The 21,663-nt window shown below is 42.2% G+C and overlaps 1 protein-coding gene across 2 annotated transcripts in view; it reads left to right on the top strand.

Annotated features, from left to right (window-relative positions):
- The first annotated feature begins 3,576 nt into the window (after positions 1-3,576).
- LOC128697334 (uncharacterized) overlaps positions 3,577-21,663 on the top strand; it is a 122,967-nt gene continuing 104,880 nt past the window's right edge. The window contains exons 1-2 of one of the 2 annotated variants that reach the window (XM_070094218.1): positions 3,577-3,723; positions 19,653-19,724. In XM_070094218.1, coding sequence (XP_069950319.1) covers positions 3,718-3,723; positions 19,653-19,724 — 78 coding nt within the window. In that variant the 5' untranslated portion in view covers positions 3,577-3,717. The remainder of the gene's footprint in view (positions 3,724-19,652; positions 19,725-21,663) is intronic. The other variant, XM_070094217.1, reaches the window with a different exon arrangement.

The following is a 21,663-nucleotide window of genomic DNA, read 5'->3' as shown; positions in this document are numbered from 1 at the left end:
TTTTTAGTAACTGTGGGACGACCCCCGTGTCCATGCTCCCTCTCCATAGGATGGAAAAGGCTCGTGATAGGGGCTTCTTGCAGTTCTTGATGAACACAGAGTTCCATGAGTCTGGCCCTGGGGCAGAGTGCATGGGCATGTCATTTATCGCCTGTTCGAAGTCATTTGGCGTCAGGATAACATCGGATAGGCTTGTGTTAATCAAATTTTGTGGCTCTCTCATAAAAAATTCATTTTGATCTTCGACTCTCAGTCTGGTTAGCGGCTTGCTAAAAACTGAGTCATATTGGGACTTGAGTAGCTCACTCATTTCCTTGTTGTCATCTGTGTAGGACCCATCTTGTTTAAGTAGGGGCCCAATACTGGACGTTGTTCTCGATTTTGATTTGGCATAGGAGAAGAAATACTTTGGGTTTCTTTCGATTTCATTTATGGCTTTTAGTTCTTCCCGCGATTCCTGACTCCTAAAGGATTCTTTTAGCTTAAGTTCGATGCTTGCTATTTCTCTGACCAGTGTCTCCCTACGCATTTCAGATATATTGACCTCTTTTAGCCGCTCTGTTATTCTTTTCCGTCGCCTGTAAAGGGAGCGCCTGTCTCTTTCTGTTTTACATCTACTCCTCCTTTTTCTTAGAGGAATAAGCCTTGTGCATACATCGAGTGCTACCGAGTTAATCTGTTCTAGGCATAAGTTGGGGTCTGTGTTGCTTGTGCAGTAATTTTTGATTAGTAATTGTTATTTGCAATATTGTTACAGTTTATTTCAGTGCAATATTTTGTGATTTCTGTTTCACATTCCTTGTTCTGTGCATAATATTTTAATCTTTGTGTGTCAGTTTAATTTTTTTTTTAGTGAATTGCTTTCCTAGTTGTTTTAATTTTGCACACGATTTATTGATTCCATTTTATCATTTTTGCTTGATTTATCATTTATTGTTGAATTTCCTTATTGAATTGAGAGTAAAGACAACTCACTGTGCCATTAATTCAAATTAAAGTAAATTTGAGTAATTTTGATTTGAGTAAAGTAAAATTTCTCTTGATTTTCAAAGTGTTGCTTATCCAGTTGAGTATTTTTTTTTATGTGAGTTTTCCTTGCTCTACAGTGTGACTTGTTATTCTTTCTTTACGTATGCAGAATAGTTAAGAATTTTCTCCCATTTCAGCTTTACTGTGTCATATATTCTCTTTATTATTCTTACCTTTATGTCCTTGAGTAAGTTCTCTGGGATGACCCAGTCACTTTTGCTTGCTCACTTAGTGTATCATGCCAGTCAAAGTCAATATGAATCAGTCCACAGTACCAATATTCCCTTACTGACTGAAAGACAATATCTAGCCCTTGACCAATATGTTTGTTCTCACAGCTTGTATCTGAGAGTTGTTAAAGTGCTGCGAAATGTGATGTTCAGATTAAGTTCCTATAGATCCGTGCATTATTTATTAACGTAGCCGAGCGGTCAGGCACTAGTAACTCTGTCACTCCCATCTGTGTTCCACCTACACCTTCAGACATGCAAGATAGTGTTCAGTTGCCTCAGGTGTCCGAGGACACCTGAGTGCTCATCCTATCCCTGTAATGTCTGCTAGTTCAAGTAGTAGCTTCTCCACAGGGGATGCCTTGTTGGAAAATAATTACTTGAAACTAGTATTGCCATCTCTTGTTGATGTCACATGCAGTCTGCAGAAAGAAGTCTCTGTTGCGGCTAGTGCCCTCACTAGAGTGTCTGTTGTTGCTCCTAGTGTTCCAGATGGTGATAACGTCCTAGTTGACAGTAATCCTTGCAATGTACAAAGTTGTTTCTTGAGTAATCTTCACGTTGTTAACGTTTGTAAGTGTAGTCTCTTTACAGTTGATACCTCTTGTCACTGTGTGCGACTCAGATTGAATACCAATATTGTTGACCATGTTCATTTCATTTCCCCTGTGCTTGCAGTGGAGATGGTAGATCCATTCTCCCTTGCTCATATTGCCTGTTATAGCGTTACTTTTTTCAACCAGAGAGAGTCATCCACTCCGAGTTTGTTCATTCCTCCAGTAAGAAAGAACAGTTTCCTTGTATGTTTTATTATTAGCTGATCAGTTTTCAAAAAAAAAATTTTTTTGTGTGTTCACGTTCCCTCCGAATTCTGAGAATTTAGCAGTAATGATCTGCGCACGCCAGATCTGCCTTTGCTGTTAATTTACTTTCACCTTTGTAAATATATATTCTTCCTCAGAATCCGTAGAGTGAATGAATACAGATCGATCCATCAATTCCATCCTGTATTATACCATGATTTGTTCTTATAATTTGTAATGCATTACGTTAACACCCATTACGTTAACACCCATTATGTTAACACCCATTATGTTAACACCCATTATGTTAACATCCATTACGATACCATCCATTAGTTCTAAGTTACATATGTCTTTGCCATTGTATAGAATCAGCCCAGAGCCACCTGCCTGTTCAGCCTATAGCATAGTATTGTATGTCGAGATGACATACGTGACATGACCGAGCTATCAGCATAGTTGCTGATCCCCTACATATGTTGTATAGCTTATCTGAGTATCATAGATAGTACCATCCATATGTTTTACATACATGACACCTTGCTAGGCTCAGTGACTAGCTTGTGTGATGTCACGTGATGCTGTTTGAGTGCTCCCATTATTGTTCTCACTCCGCGTTTAGGTCTACAACAGTCAATGCACGGCAGGCTGGGCTCCTCTTCACACTCTGCTGATATAAGTGTTACCATCCAACAAGTGTGTTTAACTCCAACCATCACATCTCCACGAACCCTCTCAACACAGGTACCTACTTACTGCTAGGTGTTCAGGGACAGCAGGCATAAGGTGACTTACACACAGGTACCTACTTACTGCTAGGTGATCAGGGACAGCAGGTGTAAGGTGACTAACACACAGGTACCTACTTACTGCTAGGTGAACAAGGGCAGTAGGTGTAAGGAGACTAATACACAGGTACCTACATACTGCTAGGTGATCAGGGACAGCAGGTGTAAGGTGGCTAACACCCAAGTGCCTACGTACTGCTAGGTGAACAGGGACAGAGATGACTAGCACCCAGGTACATACTACTAGGTGAACCTGGACAGCAGGTGTAAGGAAACATGCCCAATGTTTACACTCATGCCGGGGATTGAACCAAGGGCACTATATAGTGTTTCTGGTAACAACCATTGTGATGGAAACAGAAGTCACTCAGGATCGATCCAAGGAAGGAAAGGATTATATTAATTCCTTGGATCAAGAGCACAGAGACACCCCTCCCCTCCCTCTAGGGGGGGGGGAGAGGAAGTAAACAGGTTCAGCTTCCTCGTACAGGTTTCATGGGTCAAACCGAACCTGTCCCGTACACGTCAAGACTCACACATTAGTACCAACACAGATTACAATACTTGAAGAACTTTTATCACTAACGAAGCTATAATACAACACAAAAGATGTATCTGACTTTTATCGTCTTTTATCACCCGATATATCAAAACTACCGAGCGTAATTATTTGGTAAAACTGAGTTAGGAAACAAGTAGTGTTCAGGAGGTAAGGCAAGCTGCAGAGGCGTCGAGGTTGTGGCAACAGTGGCGGAAACCTTGGTGCGTAGGGGCTCCAGAGGTTTGTAAGTCTTACTCTCTGCTGCGTCTCAGTCTGAGTAAGTTGTGAGCATCACTGCTGCGTCTCACTCAACACCACTATTCACCATGGATGTAAGTACCAGATAGTATTCAGTATATTACTGTATTTCCTCCTATGACTTGGCTCCATATATGTGAATTTTATTACTGTAAGTGACCTGGCTTCTTATATGTGGAGTGTTTGTGTGTGATCGGTTACTACATATAACGTGTCTTCGTGTATGTGACCTGTCTTCATGTGTGTAACTCATCTGTGACCTGTCTTCATGTGACTTATCTATGACCTGTCTTCATGTGTGACTTATCTGTGAATTGTCATGTATGTGACTCATCTGTGACCTGCCTTCATGTAAGTGACCTGCCTTCATGTAAGTGACCTGCCTTCATGTAAGTGACCTGCCTTCATGTAAGTGACCTGCCTTCATGTAAGTGACCTGCCTTCATGTAAGTGACCTGCCTTCATGTAAGTGACCTGCCTTCATGTAAGTGACCTGCCTTCATGTAAGTGACCTGCCTTCATGTAAGTGACTTGCCTTCATGTAAGTGACCTGCCTTCATGTAAGTGACCTGCCTTCATGTAAGTGACCTGCCTTCATGTAAGTGACCTGCCTTCATGTAAGTGACCTGCCTTCATGTAAGTGACTTGCCTTCATGTAAGTGACCTGCCTTCATGTAAGTGACCTGCCTTCATGTAAGTGACCTGCCTTCATGTAAGTGACCTGCCTTCATGTAAGTGACTTGCCTTCATGTAAGTGACTTGCCTTCATGTAAGTGACCTGCCTTCATGTAAGTGACCTGCCTTCATGTAAGTGACCTGCCTTCATGTAAGTGACCTGCCTTCATGTAAGTGACCTGCCTTCATGTAAGTGACCTGCCTTCATGTAAGTGACCTGCCTTCATGTAAGTGACCTGCCTTCATGTAAGTGACCTGCCTTCATGTAAGTGACCTGCCTTCATGTAAGTGACCTGCCTTCATGTAAGTGACTTGCCTTCATGTAAGTGACCTGCCTTCATGTAAGTGACCTGCCTTCATGTAAGTGACCTGCCTTCATGTAAGTGACCTGCCTTCATGTAAGTGACTTGCCTTCATGTAAGTGACTTGCCTTCATGTAAGTGACCTGCCTTCATGTAAGTGACCTGCCTTCATGTAAGTGACCTGCCTTCATGTAAGTGACCTGCCTTCATGTAAGTGACCTGCCTTCATGTAAGTGACTTGCCTTCATGTAAGTGACCTGCCTTCATGTAAGTGACCTGCCTTCATGTAAGTGACCTGCCTTCATGTAAGTGACCTGCCTTCATGTAAGTGACCTGCCTTCATGTAAGTGACCTTTTTTCATTTAAGTAACCTGCCTTCATGTAAGTGACCTGCCTTCATGTAAGTGACCTGCCTTCATGTAAGTGACCTGCCTTTATGTAAGTGACCTGCCTTCATGTGACCTGCCTTCATGTAAGTGACCTGCCTTCATGTAAGTGACCTGCCTTCATGTAAGTGACCTGCCTTCATGTAAGTGACCTGCCTTCATGTAAGTGACCTGCCTTCATGTAAGTGACCTGCCTTCATGTAAGTGACTTGCCTTCATGTAAGTGACCTGCCTTCATGTAAGTGACCTGCCTTCATGTAAGTGACCTGCCTTCATGTAAGTGACCTGCCTTCATGTAAGTGACCTGCCTTCATGTAAGTGACTTGCCTTCATGTGAGTTGCCTTCATGTAAGTGACCTGCCTTCATGTAAGTGACTTGCCTTCATGTAAGTGACCTGCCTTCATGTAAGTGACCTGCCTTCATGTAATTGACCTTTTTTATTTAAGTGACCTTTTTTCATTTAAGTGACCTGCCTTCATGTAAGTGACCTTTTTTCATGTAAGTGACCTCCTTCATGTAAGTGACCTGCCTTCATGTAAGTGACTTGCCTTCATGTAAGTGACCTGCCTTCATGTAAGTGACTTTCCTTCATGTAAGTGACCTTTTTTCATGTAAGTAACCTGCCTTCATGTAAGTGACTTTCCTTCATGTAAGTGACCTTTTTTCATGTAAGTAACCTGCCTTCATGTAAGTGACCTGCCTTCATGTGACCTGCCTTCATGTAAGTGACCTGCCTTCATGTAAGTGACCTGCCTTCATGTAAGTGACCTACCTTCATGTAAGTGACCTGCCTTCATGTAAGTGACTTGCCTTCATGTAAGTGACTTGCCTTCATGTAAGTGACCTGCCTTCTTGTAAGTGACTTGCCTTCATGTAAGTGACCTGCCTTCTTGTAAGTGAGTTGCCTTCATGTAAGTGACTTGCCTTCATGTAAGTGAGTTGCCTTCATGTAAGTGACTTGCCTTCATGTAAGTGACCTGCCTTCTTGTAAGTGACTTGCCTTTATGTAAGTGACCTGCCTTCTTGTAAGTGACTTGCCTTCATGTAAGTGACCTGCCTTCTTGTAAGTGACTTGCCTTCATGTAAGTGACCTGCCTTCATGTAAGTGACTTGCCTTCATGTAAGTGACCTGCCTTCATGTAAGTGAGTTGCCTTCATGTAAGTGACTTGCCTTCATGTAAGTGACTTGCCTTCATGTAAGTGACTTGCCTTCATGTAAGTGACTTGCCTTCATGTAAGTGACTTGCCTTCATGTAAGTGACCTGCCTTCATGTAAGTGACTTGCCATCACGTAAGTGATTTGACTTACCTGAAGTTTACCTGGAGAGGGTTTCGGGGGTCAATGCCACGGCCCGGTCTGAGACCAGGCCTCATGGTGGATCAGGGTCTGATCAGATCAACCAGGCTGTTACTGCTGGCAGCCCCCAAGCTGACGTACGAACCACAACCCGGTTGGTCAGGTACTGACCTTAGGTGCCTGTCCAGTGCCTTTTTAAAGACAGCCTGGGGACTTTCGGTAATCCCCCTCGGAGGCAGTTGAACAGTCTTGGGGCCCCGGACACTTACTGTGTTGTCTCTGTGTACTCCTGGTGCCCCTGCTTTTTCATCGGGGGAATGTTGCATCTCCTGCCGAGTCTTTTGTTTTCATAGGGAGTGATTTTCGTGTCCAGGTGTATATTATCATGCATCTTTCTCGCCTGCATTCGAGGGAATACAGATCAAGGGCCTTCAGCCGTTCCCAGTAGTTTAGGTGCCTTATCGTACTTATGTGTGCCGTGAAAGTTCTTTATACACTCTCCAGGTCTGCAATGTCGCCAGCCTTGAAGGGGGCAGTTAGTGTACAGCAGTATTACAGCCAAGAGAGCACAAGCGATTTGAAGAGAATCATCATGGGCTTGGCGTCCCTAGTTTTGAAGGTTCTCATTATCCATCCTTTCATTTTCCTAGCAGATGAGGTACATGCATTGTTGTGGACTTTGAAGGTGAGATCCTCTTGACATCATCACTCCCAGGTTCTTCACATTAATTCTTGATGGGTATCTAGGTGGTTGGCGATCTTGCTTCTTAGAACCCTCTCAAAGATTTTTATGATATGGGATGTTACTGCTATCGGTCTGTAGTTCTTTGCAAATGCTTTACTGCCACCTTTGTGGAGTGGGTCTGTCTTGTTTTTAGTGTGTCGGGATGACCCCTGTGTCCATGCTCCCTCTCCATAAAATGCTGAAGGCACGTGACAGGGGCTTCTTGCAATTCTTGATGAACATGGAGTTCCACGAGTCTGGGCCTGGGGCAGAGTGCATGGGCATAACATTTATTGCCTCTCCAATGTCTTTGTGGAGTTAGGATAATATCCGAGATTTTTGAGATGACTAAATTTTGGGTTTCGTTCATAAAGAATTCATTTGGATTGTCGACCCTTAGTCTGGGCAGTGGCTCGCTGAACATTGAGTATCTCAGTCATTTCTTGGCTGTCATCTGTGTATGTCCCATCCTGCTAAGCAGGGGCCCAATACCGGATGTTGTTTTTCCCTTAGATTTGGCAAAAGAGAAGTATTTTGGTTTCTTTTCAATTTCCTTTGTCTTTTAGTTCTTCCTGTAATTCTCGTCTCCTGTAAGATTCCTTCAGCTTAAGTTCGATATTCGCAATTTCATTGACTAGTGCTTCCCTTCGTATTTCATGCAAGTGACCTGCCATCATTTAAGTGACCTGCCATCATTTAAGTGACCTGCCATCATGTAAGTGACTTGCCTTCATGTAAGTGACTTGCCTTCATGTAAGTGACTTGCCTTCATGTGACTTGCCTTCATGTAAGTGACTTGCCTTCATGTAAGTGACTTGCCTTCATGTGACTTGCCTTCATGTAAGTGACTTGCCTTCATGTAAGTGACTTGCCTTCATGTAAGTGACTTGCCTTCATGTAAGTGACCTGCCTTCATGTAAGTACCTTACTTTTATGTATGTGACTGACATCATGTAAGTGACTTGCCATCATGTAAGTGACCTGCCTTCATGTAAGTGCCTTTTATGTATGTGACCTGACATCATGTAAATGACTTGCCTTCATGTGACCTGCCATCATGTGACCTGCCTTCATGTAAGTGACTTGCCATCATGTGACCTGCCATCATGTAAGTGACTTGCCTTCATGTGACCTGCCATCATGTAAGTGACCTGCCTTCATGTAAGTGACTTGCCATCATGTAAGTGACCTGCCATCATGTAAGTGACCTGCCATCATGTAAGTGACTTGCCTTCATGTGACCTGCCATCATGTAAGTGACTTGCCATCATGTGACCTGCCATCATGTAAGTGACCTGCCTTCATGTAAGTGACTTGCCATCATGTAAGTGACCTGCCATGTAAGTGACCTGCCATCATGTAAGTGACCTGCCATCATGTAAGTGACTTGCCTTCATGTGACCTGCCATCATGTAAGTGACTTGCCTTCATGTGACCTGCCATCATGTAAGTGACCTGCCTTCATGTAAGTGACTTGCCATCATGTAAGTGACCTGCCATCATGTAAGTGACCTGCCATCATGTAAGTGACTTGCCTTCATGTGACTTGCCATCATGTAAGTGACCTGCCATCATGTAAGTGACTTGCCATCATGTAAGTGACCTGCCATCATGTAAGTGACCTGCCATCATGTAAGTGACCTGCCTTCATGTAAGTGACTTGCCTTCATGTGACCTGCCATCATGTAAGTGACCTGCCTTCATGTAAGTGACTTGCCTTCATATGACCTGCCATCATGTAAGTGACCTGCCATCATGTAAGTGACTTGCCTTCATAAATATATACGTAAAAACCATACTTACATTTGCTCAGTACATATACGGAAAAAGGGTTACTTGTTGAAAAACCTCTTTGAAAAAAAAAAACACTCGCCCTACATTAAGACTACAAATATTTTGAGGTAATGAATGTACTGTATATGCATTTTATCACTCGGGGGCTCTTTAAATGTTGTATATTACGAGTAGGTCAGGCCACCATACCTCCCACACCTGACTTCCTACAAATAAATGCGACTCACCTTTCAATGCCTAATTCTACTGTTAGCTTAGTATATGTTAGTGTAAACTTATCTGGCATTTATATGTATTTGTAAGTGGAAAAATAGCATTACATATTACCGCGATTTCCACTTTTAAAGGCGGTAGCCTTGAACCTAACCTGCCGTATTAATGGGACCCCACTGTATTTCTGTCTGGCCAGTGCCTCCTTCCGTTTTTCAGACAGACTTGCCGCTTTGAGCAGCTCTTGTCATTCTCCACCTTTGCCTGTAGAGGGAGCATCGCTCTCTAGTTTACATTTTACATACCTCAAGTGCCAGAGAGTTGATTCTTTCTAGGTAAATCAATCGATCAATCAATCAAGTTTATTCTCTATAAGGGTTACAATGTGGGGTTTACAGGTTTTGGATATTGTGTGGTTTACATGTTATAAAATACTAATTACAGAGGGGGCCACTAGGACACCTAGTATGGCTAGGCATTTCGGGAAGATTTAGATTAATTCTTATCTTAATTCTTAACATTAAATCCTTACAGATTATGGTATTAAGGCTAAGTGACTACATTATAATTTGTGAGTTTAGCAATGTGAATGCTTTTGTTTTGGCACAATACAAAGTGTCTATATTGAGTATCATAGGCAAACTTATGACTAGTTAGGATTCATTATTTTAAGATTAAGACTTGTATTTCTGTGTTTATAGTCAATGGGTGAGTGAGTGTAAATGTGAACCACCAGGTGGTTTACATGTAGTTAGTTGTGCAAGACAGGTATACAATACCGACAAGATGAAAGTTAAGACACTTGTGCAACATCTGGTTATCTTTGTTGTAGACGTTTCGCCATCCAGTGGCTTTATCAATACAGATTCTTGGACATAAAAGATGAGATAATCAGTCCCTCAGCCTTGGAGGTGTTTACAGCACCATGGTTGTAGAACCACTGGATGGCGAAACGTCTACAATAAAGATAACCAGATGTTGCACAAGTGTCTTAACTTTCATCTTGTCGGTATTGTATACCTGTCTTGCACAACTTGTCAGGCACTGCAACATCATGGTATCTTGATTCAGAGGACATCTACGTGACCTTCACGACTTCTACTACTAGCCCATCAATTTGGGAAGGACCTACTTCCACCGGTGTATCCCGCCTTCCAGTGAATATGCCCTCGTCTGCTACACGTCTCTACTTACTGACGCCTATATAAGTGCCAGTCTCCTTACCTGTGCTTCAGAATCTCTACAACCATAGTGCTGTAAACACCACCTCCAAGGCTGAGGGACTGATTACCTCATCTTTTGTACATAGTTCTTCTGTTTTCTGTTTATGTCCAAGAATCTGTATTGATAAAGCCACTGGTTGACGAAACGTCTACAATAAAGATAACCAGATGTTGCACAAGTGTCTTAACTTTCATCATGTAGTTAGTTTACGGGGTGTATCAGGGAGACGAGATGTTTTCTAACTGTAGTTTTGAAAGTGATGAATGTGTCTGCAGTTCTAGAGTTTTCAGGTAGGGTGTTCCAGATTTAGGTCCTTTGAAATACATTGAATTTTTGTAAAGGTTTAGTCGGACACATGGAATGTCATAGAGATGTTTGTGTCTGGTTTTATGCCTGTGTTGTTCAGAATATCTTCGCAGCAAGTTTTATTTAGGACATGGTGAATTTAATCCCACTGTATGTTTCTGTTTTTAAAGTTGAAGGTACCTTCATAACTGTTCTCATTTTGCAGGTCAGTAACCCAGCTCGTACATGTCAGTTCCTCTGTAATATTGTGATCCAAGTGTATTATCTTTGATTCTGTTATATTTCATACCAAATTATTATTATTAATGATGATAAGGTCAAGTGTATTTTCCAGTCTTGCTGGCTCCACTATTTGCTGGCTTTAGGGGCTTGTCATCCAATTTTTTGCGAGCTTTATTAAAAAAAATTAAAAATTATGGAAATTGAGTTATTCATATACAAAAATAGCTTAACTCTTTGGCAACACAATGGTACAAGAATCAATGTTCTACGACGTTTCTACAAGAAATTATAGTCATTTACCCCCTCAGGGAAGGTTCCTTAATGTTGGTGAGGGGCTCTTGATTTAGGGAATTGGATCTGTGCTTCAGTTCCCCGAATTAAGCCTGAATGCCTTCCACATCCCCCCAGGCACTATAATCCTACGGGTTTAGCGCTTCCCCCTTGATTATAATAATGCAGATTTAATGGCTCGTATGTACATGAATTTTCATCTGAGCTGCCTCTTACGGTTGTGATGACAGGCTTGCTAATGTATCTCTTCCCTCTTGTGTTGGACTAAGGAGTTGTGTTAGAATTTTGAAGTACAGCGTTTTGAGCTCTTAACTGTGGAGCTCTAGTGCTGACAGATTTCCACCAGATATTTTTTTGTTGGGTTATTCTCAGTGTGAGTATTCCAGGCTTTGTTAGTAGCAACAGCTGTAAAGCATGAGTTGTGAATGTGTGCCCGGTGGTTTCCCATGGCCTGGTGGCAAAAGCTCTCACTTCACACGATGAGGGGTCCAGGGTCCAGGTTCGATTCCCGGTGAGGGGGTCTGGGGTCCAGGTTCGATTCCCGGTGAGGGGGTCCAGGGTCCAGGTTCGATTCCCGGTGAGGGGTCTGGGGTCCAGGTTCGATTCCCGGTGAGGGGTCCGGGGTCCAGGTTCGATTCCTGGTGAGGGGTCTGGGGTCCCGGTTCGATTCCTGGCGAAGGCTCTATTCACCCATCAGTAAAATGGGTACCTGAGTGTTAGTTGACTGGTGTAGGTCGCATCCTGGGGCAAAACTAAGATAAGATTTCGTTCGGATTTTTAACCCCGGAGGGTTAGCCACCCAGGATAACCCAAGTCAGTCAGTGCGTCATCGAGGACTGTCTAACTTATTTCCATTGGGATCCTTAATCTTGTCCCCCAGGATGCGACCCACACCAGTCGACTAACACCCAGGTACCTATTTGCTGCTAGGTGAACAGGACAACAGGTGTAAGGAAATGTTTCCACCCGCCGGGAATCGAACCCGGGCCCTCCGTGTGTGAAGCGGGAGCTTCAGCCACCAGGCCACCGACCTAATTTGCCCAAAATACTCAGCATAACCAATGGGCTTTCTATATAGCAGTATGTCACTGATGTCAGCTAGGACTGTATACCTTGTACTTATAGGAAATAAAATTATTATTATTATTATTATTATTATTATTATTATTATTATTATTATTATTATTATGAGGGTAATGTGTGGTGTAAATATTAAGCACACAATTTGTAGCTTAGAGATTAGGTGTGGGATTACTATAGATATTATCCAGAGAGCTGAAGAGGGCTTGTTAAGGTGGTTCGGACATTTAGGGTGACTTGGAGGGTGTATAAATCTGTAGTGCAGGGAAGGTAGGGTAGAGGTTGTCCTGGCAAAGGTTGGTGGGAGGGGATAAAGGAGCGTTTGTGTGTGTACTCGCCTAGTTGTGCTTGTGGGGGTCGAATCACAGCTGTGTGTGTGTGTGTGTGTGTGTGTGTGTGTGTGTGTGTGTGTGTGTGTGTGTGTGTGTGTGTGTGTGTGTGTGTGTGTTAGACTGAGTGGAGGCAAGTGGTTTTTATGACTTAATATACTGTTGTATTAGCAGAGTAATATTTATGAAGGGATTTTTTTTTTTATTTTATTTAAAACCAATACAGTTTAACATAAAAATAAAGAAACAGTATGGATCTCAATCAAATTAGCTGACAAACGGATTGCACCTACATGCTCGCAAGATATTGCTGCCAAACATACAACAAGAACTTACGGCAAGAACATAGCTAAAAAAAAATACATATCACAGGGTCATGAATTGACATATATACACATTCATTGATGCAAAGCCTTACATATATATAAATTGTACATATAACATGACCCCTGACAAAGGCTCAATACACTTGAACATAAAATATACAGAGAAGTTATATCAGTTAAATCCCATCCTTCGCATTAATAAAAAAACCAAAACCTAACATCATAATCTTACTAGAACATCTACACACGTATCCCTAACAATACAGCTTTACATATACCAACATACAAATATACAGAAAAAGAATACAGCTTAGAACACAAAAACTGAAGCGCTATACTGTTACAATAAACCCATATACATAATCTCAGACACAAATGGACTACGTCACTAAACTGTCAAGATATGTCTGTATACCATACAGACTACAACTTAACATCAAGAACTTTGCATTACAGACCATAATTATAAACTTTAAAAAGAATCGAATCATACATATATAAAGTATTACATAACGTCTGACCCATGACAAAGGCTCAATACAATAGAAAGGGATACACACACACACACACACACACACACACACACACACACACACACACACACACACACACACACACACACAATTTCACAAAATCACATTAATCAGATGCACTGTATGCACAAAGCAACACAGTATATAAGTATATCTCATCATGCAAAAACCCAGCACGTAACATAAATACAAACTAAAACACACTTCATGTCGCAAAGAACTTATTACTCAAGAATCGTGTCATACAAGACTGATACACATCAAAATTATACATAAAAAAATCTACTATATTATACTTACATTCTGAAAAGTCTTACATCTAACATAACGAGACCTTGAGCTCTACATCCACACTTGGCTGCCATAAAGTCTCAATGAAAACCAGGAAACCATTCCAAACCCACATTTTATTTATTTATTTATTTATTTATTTATTTATTTACAATTTGAGCACACATACAGAGGTACAAAAAAAATACAGATAAGAGCAGCATGCCAAAGCCACTTAATACTATGCATAGCATTACGGGCTGGCTTAAAATTAACTTAAGATTAACTAAGCAATGATGAAATCAGTGATAAAACATTAATGTAAACAGATTACTATAAAGCACAAGTGAGTATTACAAATACAGGTCATATGGTTGCATGCATTGTTGTACATTCAGTCGTATGGAGAATTCTGTTAGGTAGTGTATTTAAAAAATAGTAAAGTTAGATTGGGTTTTAGGTTTAACATTTATGTGATATAATTGTGAGAAACATTTAAGATATACAATTTATAAGGTTCAGTTATTCAGTATTTATTTGGTTTTGGGTGAGTAAGTGATCTTTGAGAAGAGACTTGAATTTATAAACAGGTAGTGTTTCTTTTATATTTACAGGTAATGAATTCCAGATTTTAGGGCCTTTTATGTGCATTGAGTTTTTGCATAGTGTGAGATGGACACGAGGAACATCAAAGAGTGATCTATGCCTTGTGTTATGGTCATGTGTTCTGTTGAGGTTGGCAAGGAGATGTTTGAGGGGAGGGTTAATATCAGAGTTAAGTGTTCTATGTATGTAATAGGTGCAGTAATAAGTATGGATGTTTTGTATGGTGAGTAGGTTTAGTGTATTGAATATTGGTGGAGTGTGCTGCCTGTAGTGAGAATTTGTTATCATTCTAACTGCAGCCTTTTGTTGGGTAATTAGTGGTCTGAGATGGTTAATTGTTGTTGAGCCCCATGCACAAATTCCCCCCCCCCCCAAGGAGGCGAGCCCGCTGTGACCCCCCTGACTCCCTCCAACCTATGAAAACCCCTTCACTCACTCATTATCAATCACAGATTTATGAGAATCCCTAACGTTAGCATTCTATACCCCTCTGAGAAAGCCTGATCCCACCTCCTCCCATACAAATCTCTGTTAAGACACATCGTACGATAGAAAAGTTACCGCAAGAACCTTCCTTCTCTCTTCACTATCCCCTCTCCCCCTCATCACCCACGACATATATATATAACCTACCATGATATAATCTAAAGCTCTTATGACACCCTCATCTAACCCACCCACATCTAGACTTAAAGCACGCAAAACCGACACCCCACGGCCCCCACCCTCTGTACCAACCTACTTAACCAGCACCTAACCTCCTCTAGCCCTTCACAAAAGTAAACTACATGGAACGCTGTCTCATCCCCTCCACAGATACCACACCCCCCACCCTCTACAACCTGTCTGTTTCGTAGTATCTCACCAGACGGAAGGATCCCATGCAGAAAACGGAAACATTACCTCACGCGCCCGAGGGTTTAACTTCATTTTACTAAATCTAAACCAAATACTCCTCCACGCATACATGGGGAACAAACCCTCAACTGGGACAACGCACCTACCTACAAGTAATCTATACAAAACCCTTATACGAACCTTTCTCAGTTCCCTAACCAACATCACAGCCCTCAAAACGATTTTGCATTCCCTCAACTCCATTCCTCGATACCACCTACCCAGCCTGTTGTGTATCCTTCCCAACTGTCCCGCGTTCACACCCTCATGCAACACTTCCCATTTAATAAACACACATTTAGCCCTCCATCTCAAATCCATCAACCCCAACCCACCCTGACTTACGGGTAACATTACAACTTCCCTCCGTAACCAATCACAATGTGAACCCCACAAAAATTTTTTACACCTGTCTTAGAATCCCCGCAATCCTGTCCCTGTAATTGGGAACACAGCTGCAACATGCCAAATCTTACTATACAATAAAATGTTTACTACTATCACTCGCTGTATAAGAGTTAGGTGCTGGGGTCTCAGAACACCTAGACGCCCCACGATCCTTTCCAATAACCTATCCGGCCATGTCATCCTTATAAATAATACCACAAATCTTTAAAGACACTGCCCATTCTTTAACAACATTACATCTCCCCCCCACACGCCCCACCCAAGAACCCAACCCCATGCACCTTAACTTCGCACTATTTACCTGCATACCCGTGGCACTTCCAAATAATTGCACAACCTCGTCCAACACTCCCATTGACATCCCTTCACGAATGAGAACAGTGGTGTCGTCAACATATCCAATTAAACCCAGCCAGGCCCTCCCACCCCCCACACTTCCCTCACATGGCGTACATAAGCTGCGGTCAACCATTCTATAAAAGGGGTCCTGGAAACACGCAAACAATATTTGGGACATGGGGCATCCCTGTCTAAGGCCTCTACCCATTGCAATATCCCTCCCCATACACCCATTAATCTGTATCCTCATTTTCGCCCCCTTGTATAACGCATTTGCCCACTCTTGCCCACTCGACTATTTCCTCCCCAAAACCCTGTCTCCTAAGTATAACCTGCAAAGCTCCCCTTTCCACTCTATCATATGCTCCCTGCCAATCTAGAGCCAACAAAGCCGCCCCTCCACCCCCACCCTTAGCTTCCACAAAACTTCTCAGTATCCCATATCCTTCAATCATCGACCTTCCCGGCAACCCAAACTGAGATTTTGACACGACCCTTCCCACAACACATTTGAACCTATTACCTAAAATTTTTGCGAACACCTTATAGTCTGCACACATCAGCGATATGGCTCGGTACTCCGGAAGGGTGGGCTGCCCCTTGACCTTTGGGACCAACACTACAACTGCTGTTACCTGCTTATCCCCCAACTTACCCTTCTCCTTCATTCGATTAAATAACCTAACTATAAATCCCCTTATTAACGTCCAATGTTGTAAATAAAATTCTACTGGGAGACCGTCAATACCCGGCGCTTTCCCCTTCCTCATTCCCCTTAAAGCATTCTCTATTTCCTCTGCCGTAATAGTCCCACCTAAAGCCTTTCTATCACTATTTCCTAAATTACACTTCACATACTCACATACGTACACACCTTGTCCAACGCCACGTCACACCCCCTCCCCACTGTTCCAGTACTTCTCGTACCAAGCCTCCGCATAGGCACACATCCCCTTCATGGTTCGTATCTCCTGCCCTGCTCTATAATTCCCAACCATCTCCGTTACCTCTAAACATGGGATAGTTGTCACCGCCTGCCTTTGCTTTTGATGCTGCAAAACACAAACTGATGGCTTGTCGCCCCAAAGCACTTCTTCCACCCCTGCGTGCACCCTTACAGCTTGAAACCTTTCATTTTGCAACACCCTCAACCTCCCCTTTATTTCATCTATTTCATCCATAGGAAAATTATTCCCACCCACCCCCCCGCCCATAGCAACCTCTTAACCTATCCTCTAAATAGTTAGCCAGTCCATATTTTAAAATATTAATACGTTTTTCTTCTCTCACATAAAACTTTCTAATCCTTTCCTTCGCAACACTATCCCACCATGTCACAATGTCATCCACTCCCTGTTCTTCCACACTAAGCTCCCTCCATAGGACTGAAAACCCCTCCTCATCACCTAACACACTTATATTTAATTTCCAATAACTTCTATATATGTCTGCGAGCGTCCCCCACCCCACCTCCACCACCACTGCCCTATGATCTGACATTGTAGCCTCAACAGTACTGAAAGATTTCACATCCACTCCCTGAGAAAGGTACACTCTATCTAGTCTTGCAGCATATCCACTCCTAACAAATGTATATTCAGTCTCCCACACCGCCCCCCGGAAGGCATCACGTAACCTAACATCCCTTAATAAATCCCTAAGAGCCACAGACATATGTCCAGCCCCTTTTGGGTCCCCATCAGCCACCCTGATTACACTATTCCAGTCCCCACCAACTATTGCCACCTCTGGCAGTGCACTTAAGAAAAACACAAGATCCTCACACACAAAATCATTCTTTACCTTTGTTATTTTCTGCAGGCGCATACACACTCACAAAAGACACACGCTTACCCATCCACCACCCATCCACATGCAACACCCTCCCTCCCCCTCCTCCCTCGCTTCTCTGCAAAACAAACGGGCTCGTCTCCCTTGTTAAAATTCCCACCCCACCTTTTAGATGGGGAGATGGCAGAGTAACTACTCGAAATCCTGCCACCTCCAACACCCTACCCTCTTTAAAATTGTGCTCCTGCAGGAACACAACATCCACTCTAGATTTATTCAGGAAATTACGAAACCAATCTCACTTCATACCGCGACATAACCCATTAACATTTACAGACATACACCTAAGGCCTATTAAAGTTTCCACCCCTGCTTCCTCTCATCACTCTTTACAACTCCAGAGCTTGAATTTAAGTTTGACACCTTCAGAGTGCTCTCTTTCCCTCCCCCCTTCTTCGGGTGCCTCCTATCATGGCTACCACAACCTACACCACTACTTTCACACTTCACCTCAGTCTGTTTCCCAGGCCTTTGTGCAGGCGTAAGGACGTCATCAGAATCTGACGTAGCTGCCCTCTTTCTCGTGACCGTCATGTTACACATGCCTTGGTCAGATGTTGCCTCTCGATGAACCTCCACCTCTACCTGAGAATGGTTTAATGATTCAACGGACGACTCCAAACCACCATCACGTCCCAAATTATCATGTCTCCCTCGCTTCCTTTCTGGAAGCGAGGGCTCTCCGATGACACCACGCTCAGATGTAACGTCCCTCTGGCAGTGACAAAGTCTTCAACACCTCCACCAATTCTTCCTCAATCTCAAGAACCTTCTCCTGTAATTGCTGCTGCTCCTTATCCGCAGGAGAAGATACCTGATCAGGCAGCTGGGGGAGGGACTCCAACTCACCGCCAGTCCTGTGTGCCCGATCCACTATCTCGCTCCACAAAACACCACGCCCTCCATCCGATGTTTGTTTCTCACCTGCCACCTTTGAAGCAGGGGCTGCGACGTCCACCACAGGTCCAGGCACACGTCTTCGCTTGTCACAGGTTGCCGCTATGTGATTATACTCACCACATAGGCGGCATGTACGTCGTTGTCCTGGGTACATTACCATTACCTGCATCCTGAAATCTTGTAGATACACATAGGACGGTATTGGGTGCCTCAAAGTCATTTTGAGGTTGAAAGAACCCCCTGGAAAACCAGCATAGGCACCTGCCGCCCACGTACCATGTTGAGCATAATGCACCGTCCCATACATCTCAAAAACTTTCCTTATATCCGCCTCGTCCGCCTCAAAGGGAACGTTGCGTAACTTGATCCACGTATAATGCTGTGAAACATCTATCATTCTTACACTGACAGCTGGTGTGACGCTAAGACTTACGTCCTGCGTCCTGAAACCTGGTGACGAATATTCTTTGGCCTCCGTTTAATGCTACACCATACAAGTCACTATCTTGTATGCCATATGTCTCCCGGATGATCTTTGGCAATAAGATTTGCGCAGAACTAGGCCTTATCGTTCCTTTAAGTAGCTCAATGCCTACAGTATTTATCCGGCGTCTCAGACTAACCGCCATCTTGACAATCACAGTGCACCTATGTTGTTAACAGAGGCGTGACAGCACCACTTAGCACCGCTGCAGCCAGGTAACTGACAAGGGAGCTCGCCTACAAATAGCAGAGGGGTGCAGAGCACAACCGCACTCTACCGTGGTCAGGCAGCTAATGAGGATTCAGGGAAACCGGTTAGCCAGACTTGAGTCCTGGAGTGGAGAAGTACAGTGCTTACGCTGAAGAAGGGGTGGGGGATATACGCAGTTTTTAACTAATATCGGTGGAGAAAGTGTTTCTTCGTTTTTGAGCCACCCTGCTTCACTGGGTAATTGCTGGTGTTTGAAAAATGTATGGGTGCATATGTGATTTATAATGTGTAATTTATTCAGGAATAAATATTAAACATTGATTTTAAATACATTTCAGGAGAGGTATGTGGATCAAATTCTCAGAGAGCTGGACAGAAGAATAACACATCAAGTTAAAGAAAATGCTAAGGTGGGTAAATATTCCGGTTCACATTACTTCCTCTGCCACAATGCCACATCACTAATACCACCTTATAAACATCTGCCAGTCTCTACCACCATCCCTCACTACAACCACTGACTCATCATAATCATCATCTCACCACAACCACTTCATAAATTTAGATAACCCATATACCCTGTTGAACTTGGTATTTTTGGCTTTATTCCCAAATAAACATGTAGCCTCTGCAAAAAAAAATTGCTTTTGCAAAAAGAAAAGTTTGGGAACAGATGAATAAAATACACAAATTTTTTTTATAAGCTTTACCAAGAAACTGAGGAAATACAAATAATTTGATATTTGATATGCAATTTGTGTTTCAATCCAACGTTTTTTCTTGTGAAGAATTTAGGACTTGTCAGTGTTGTAAGTTGTTGGTTGAAATCCAGGTAGAAATATTTACAGCCTCCTCATTGACTTGTTGAGGCTAACAACATCTGGATTACATATGAAAAATATTATGTCATCTGCAAACAGGACTAGTTTAAATTCCTGAGAGGCACTGATAGGTCATTTTATGCAGATGAGGAATTGTTGTGGGTCAAAGACACTACCCTGAGGAACCCTATTATGTTTTAAGGAGAGTCAGAAGGCTGAGGTAACACACATTTAGTTTATTTGGTAAATAACATAACCATATAACAGGACAATAGATGTCAAACTCCTTTCTAAAATATAAATAACATTATACCTAAATATAGTATAGGATCAAAGTTACTCTTTGATCCTAAGCTATAGAATTACATTCACTTCTCAATACCCAGCATTCCTTCCCTCATATATTTCATTATATTAAACAATGTGGCTACCATACAAACTTGTTATAAAAATATAATCTTCATGTTCTACAAGTCAAGCCTGTCTAGTGGCTTTGACTACCCTGCCTGAACATCTTTGAGGTGGATTTTGGAAATCTATACTGTCCCTACCACCCACACTTATATCCCTTGCTGGCTCAAAATTATTCCTTACCAATTCATTATTTTCCTCAACCCCAGTAGTTAATACTACTGAGCCAGAAGGGGTTCACTTCCTCTGGAAAAGAGGTTTAGGTTCGGGTGCAGAAAATGATGATGACAAAGATTAAACAATGGTTCAATAATTATCCCAGGCCTTTGCCAAACTTGGTCTGCATGCTTCTTCCACACCATGTTTCCAAACTCTTGAACTTTAATCTTATAGTTCCTAATACCTAAAATTAGAATTATACCCTTTACACATTTCTTGCAACTTGCAAAATTTCTGCATACACAGCATCACCAACCTGAAACTTTTGTTAATTCCCCTTAAGCATACCATGAGAAAATTCACTGAAAGAATTATGTCCATGAGATTAAAGTTCGACTGATGTCAAGGTAATTCAGAACCTCCTATTAAACATTAATTCAGCTGGAGGTTATACAAAAACCTATATAACCTGGTATTCAAAGATCTCTTGAAATCTTTGTAATGTTTCAAAGTTCTCACTGCCCTCTCAGCCAGACCATGGGAAAGAAGTTGTGATAAGAGACTAGAGTAAAATGCTTAATATCATTCCATTTCCTCTTAACACGAAATGTGCTGCATTATTGGAAACAGTTTTTTTTTTTACTAACACATCAGTATTAACAGTAGAAGTCATATAATTAGCTACATGAATTACAAAATTTTTGTATGGGAATCCACAATAACAAGAAAATAATTAGTGTCAACAGGACCAACATAATCTATGTGTAAATTAGATTAGGGTTTTCCTGTGCATGGCCAAGACTAGGAGCCACAGGTGATTTAAAAATTTTAAAACAAATATGACAATTCTTAGTCATTTCAGTAATATTTTGGTCCATTTTAGGCCACCAAACTTAATTTCATGGCTCCTCTTTCATACCCAGAATGCTATTATGGGCAATATGTAAATCCTCCAATA

Source organism: Cherax quadricarinatus, chromosome 44 (genome assembly GCF_038502225.1).
Source record: "Cherax quadricarinatus isolate ZL_2023a chromosome 44, ASM3850222v1, whole genome shotgun sequence".
In the NCBI taxonomy this organism is placed as follows: domain Eukaryota; kingdom Metazoa; phylum Arthropoda; class Malacostraca; order Decapoda; family Parastacidae; genus Cherax; species Cherax quadricarinatus.
Note: the sequence above shows the minus strand (reverse complement) of the source record. Positions and strands in the feature narration are given on the sequence as shown.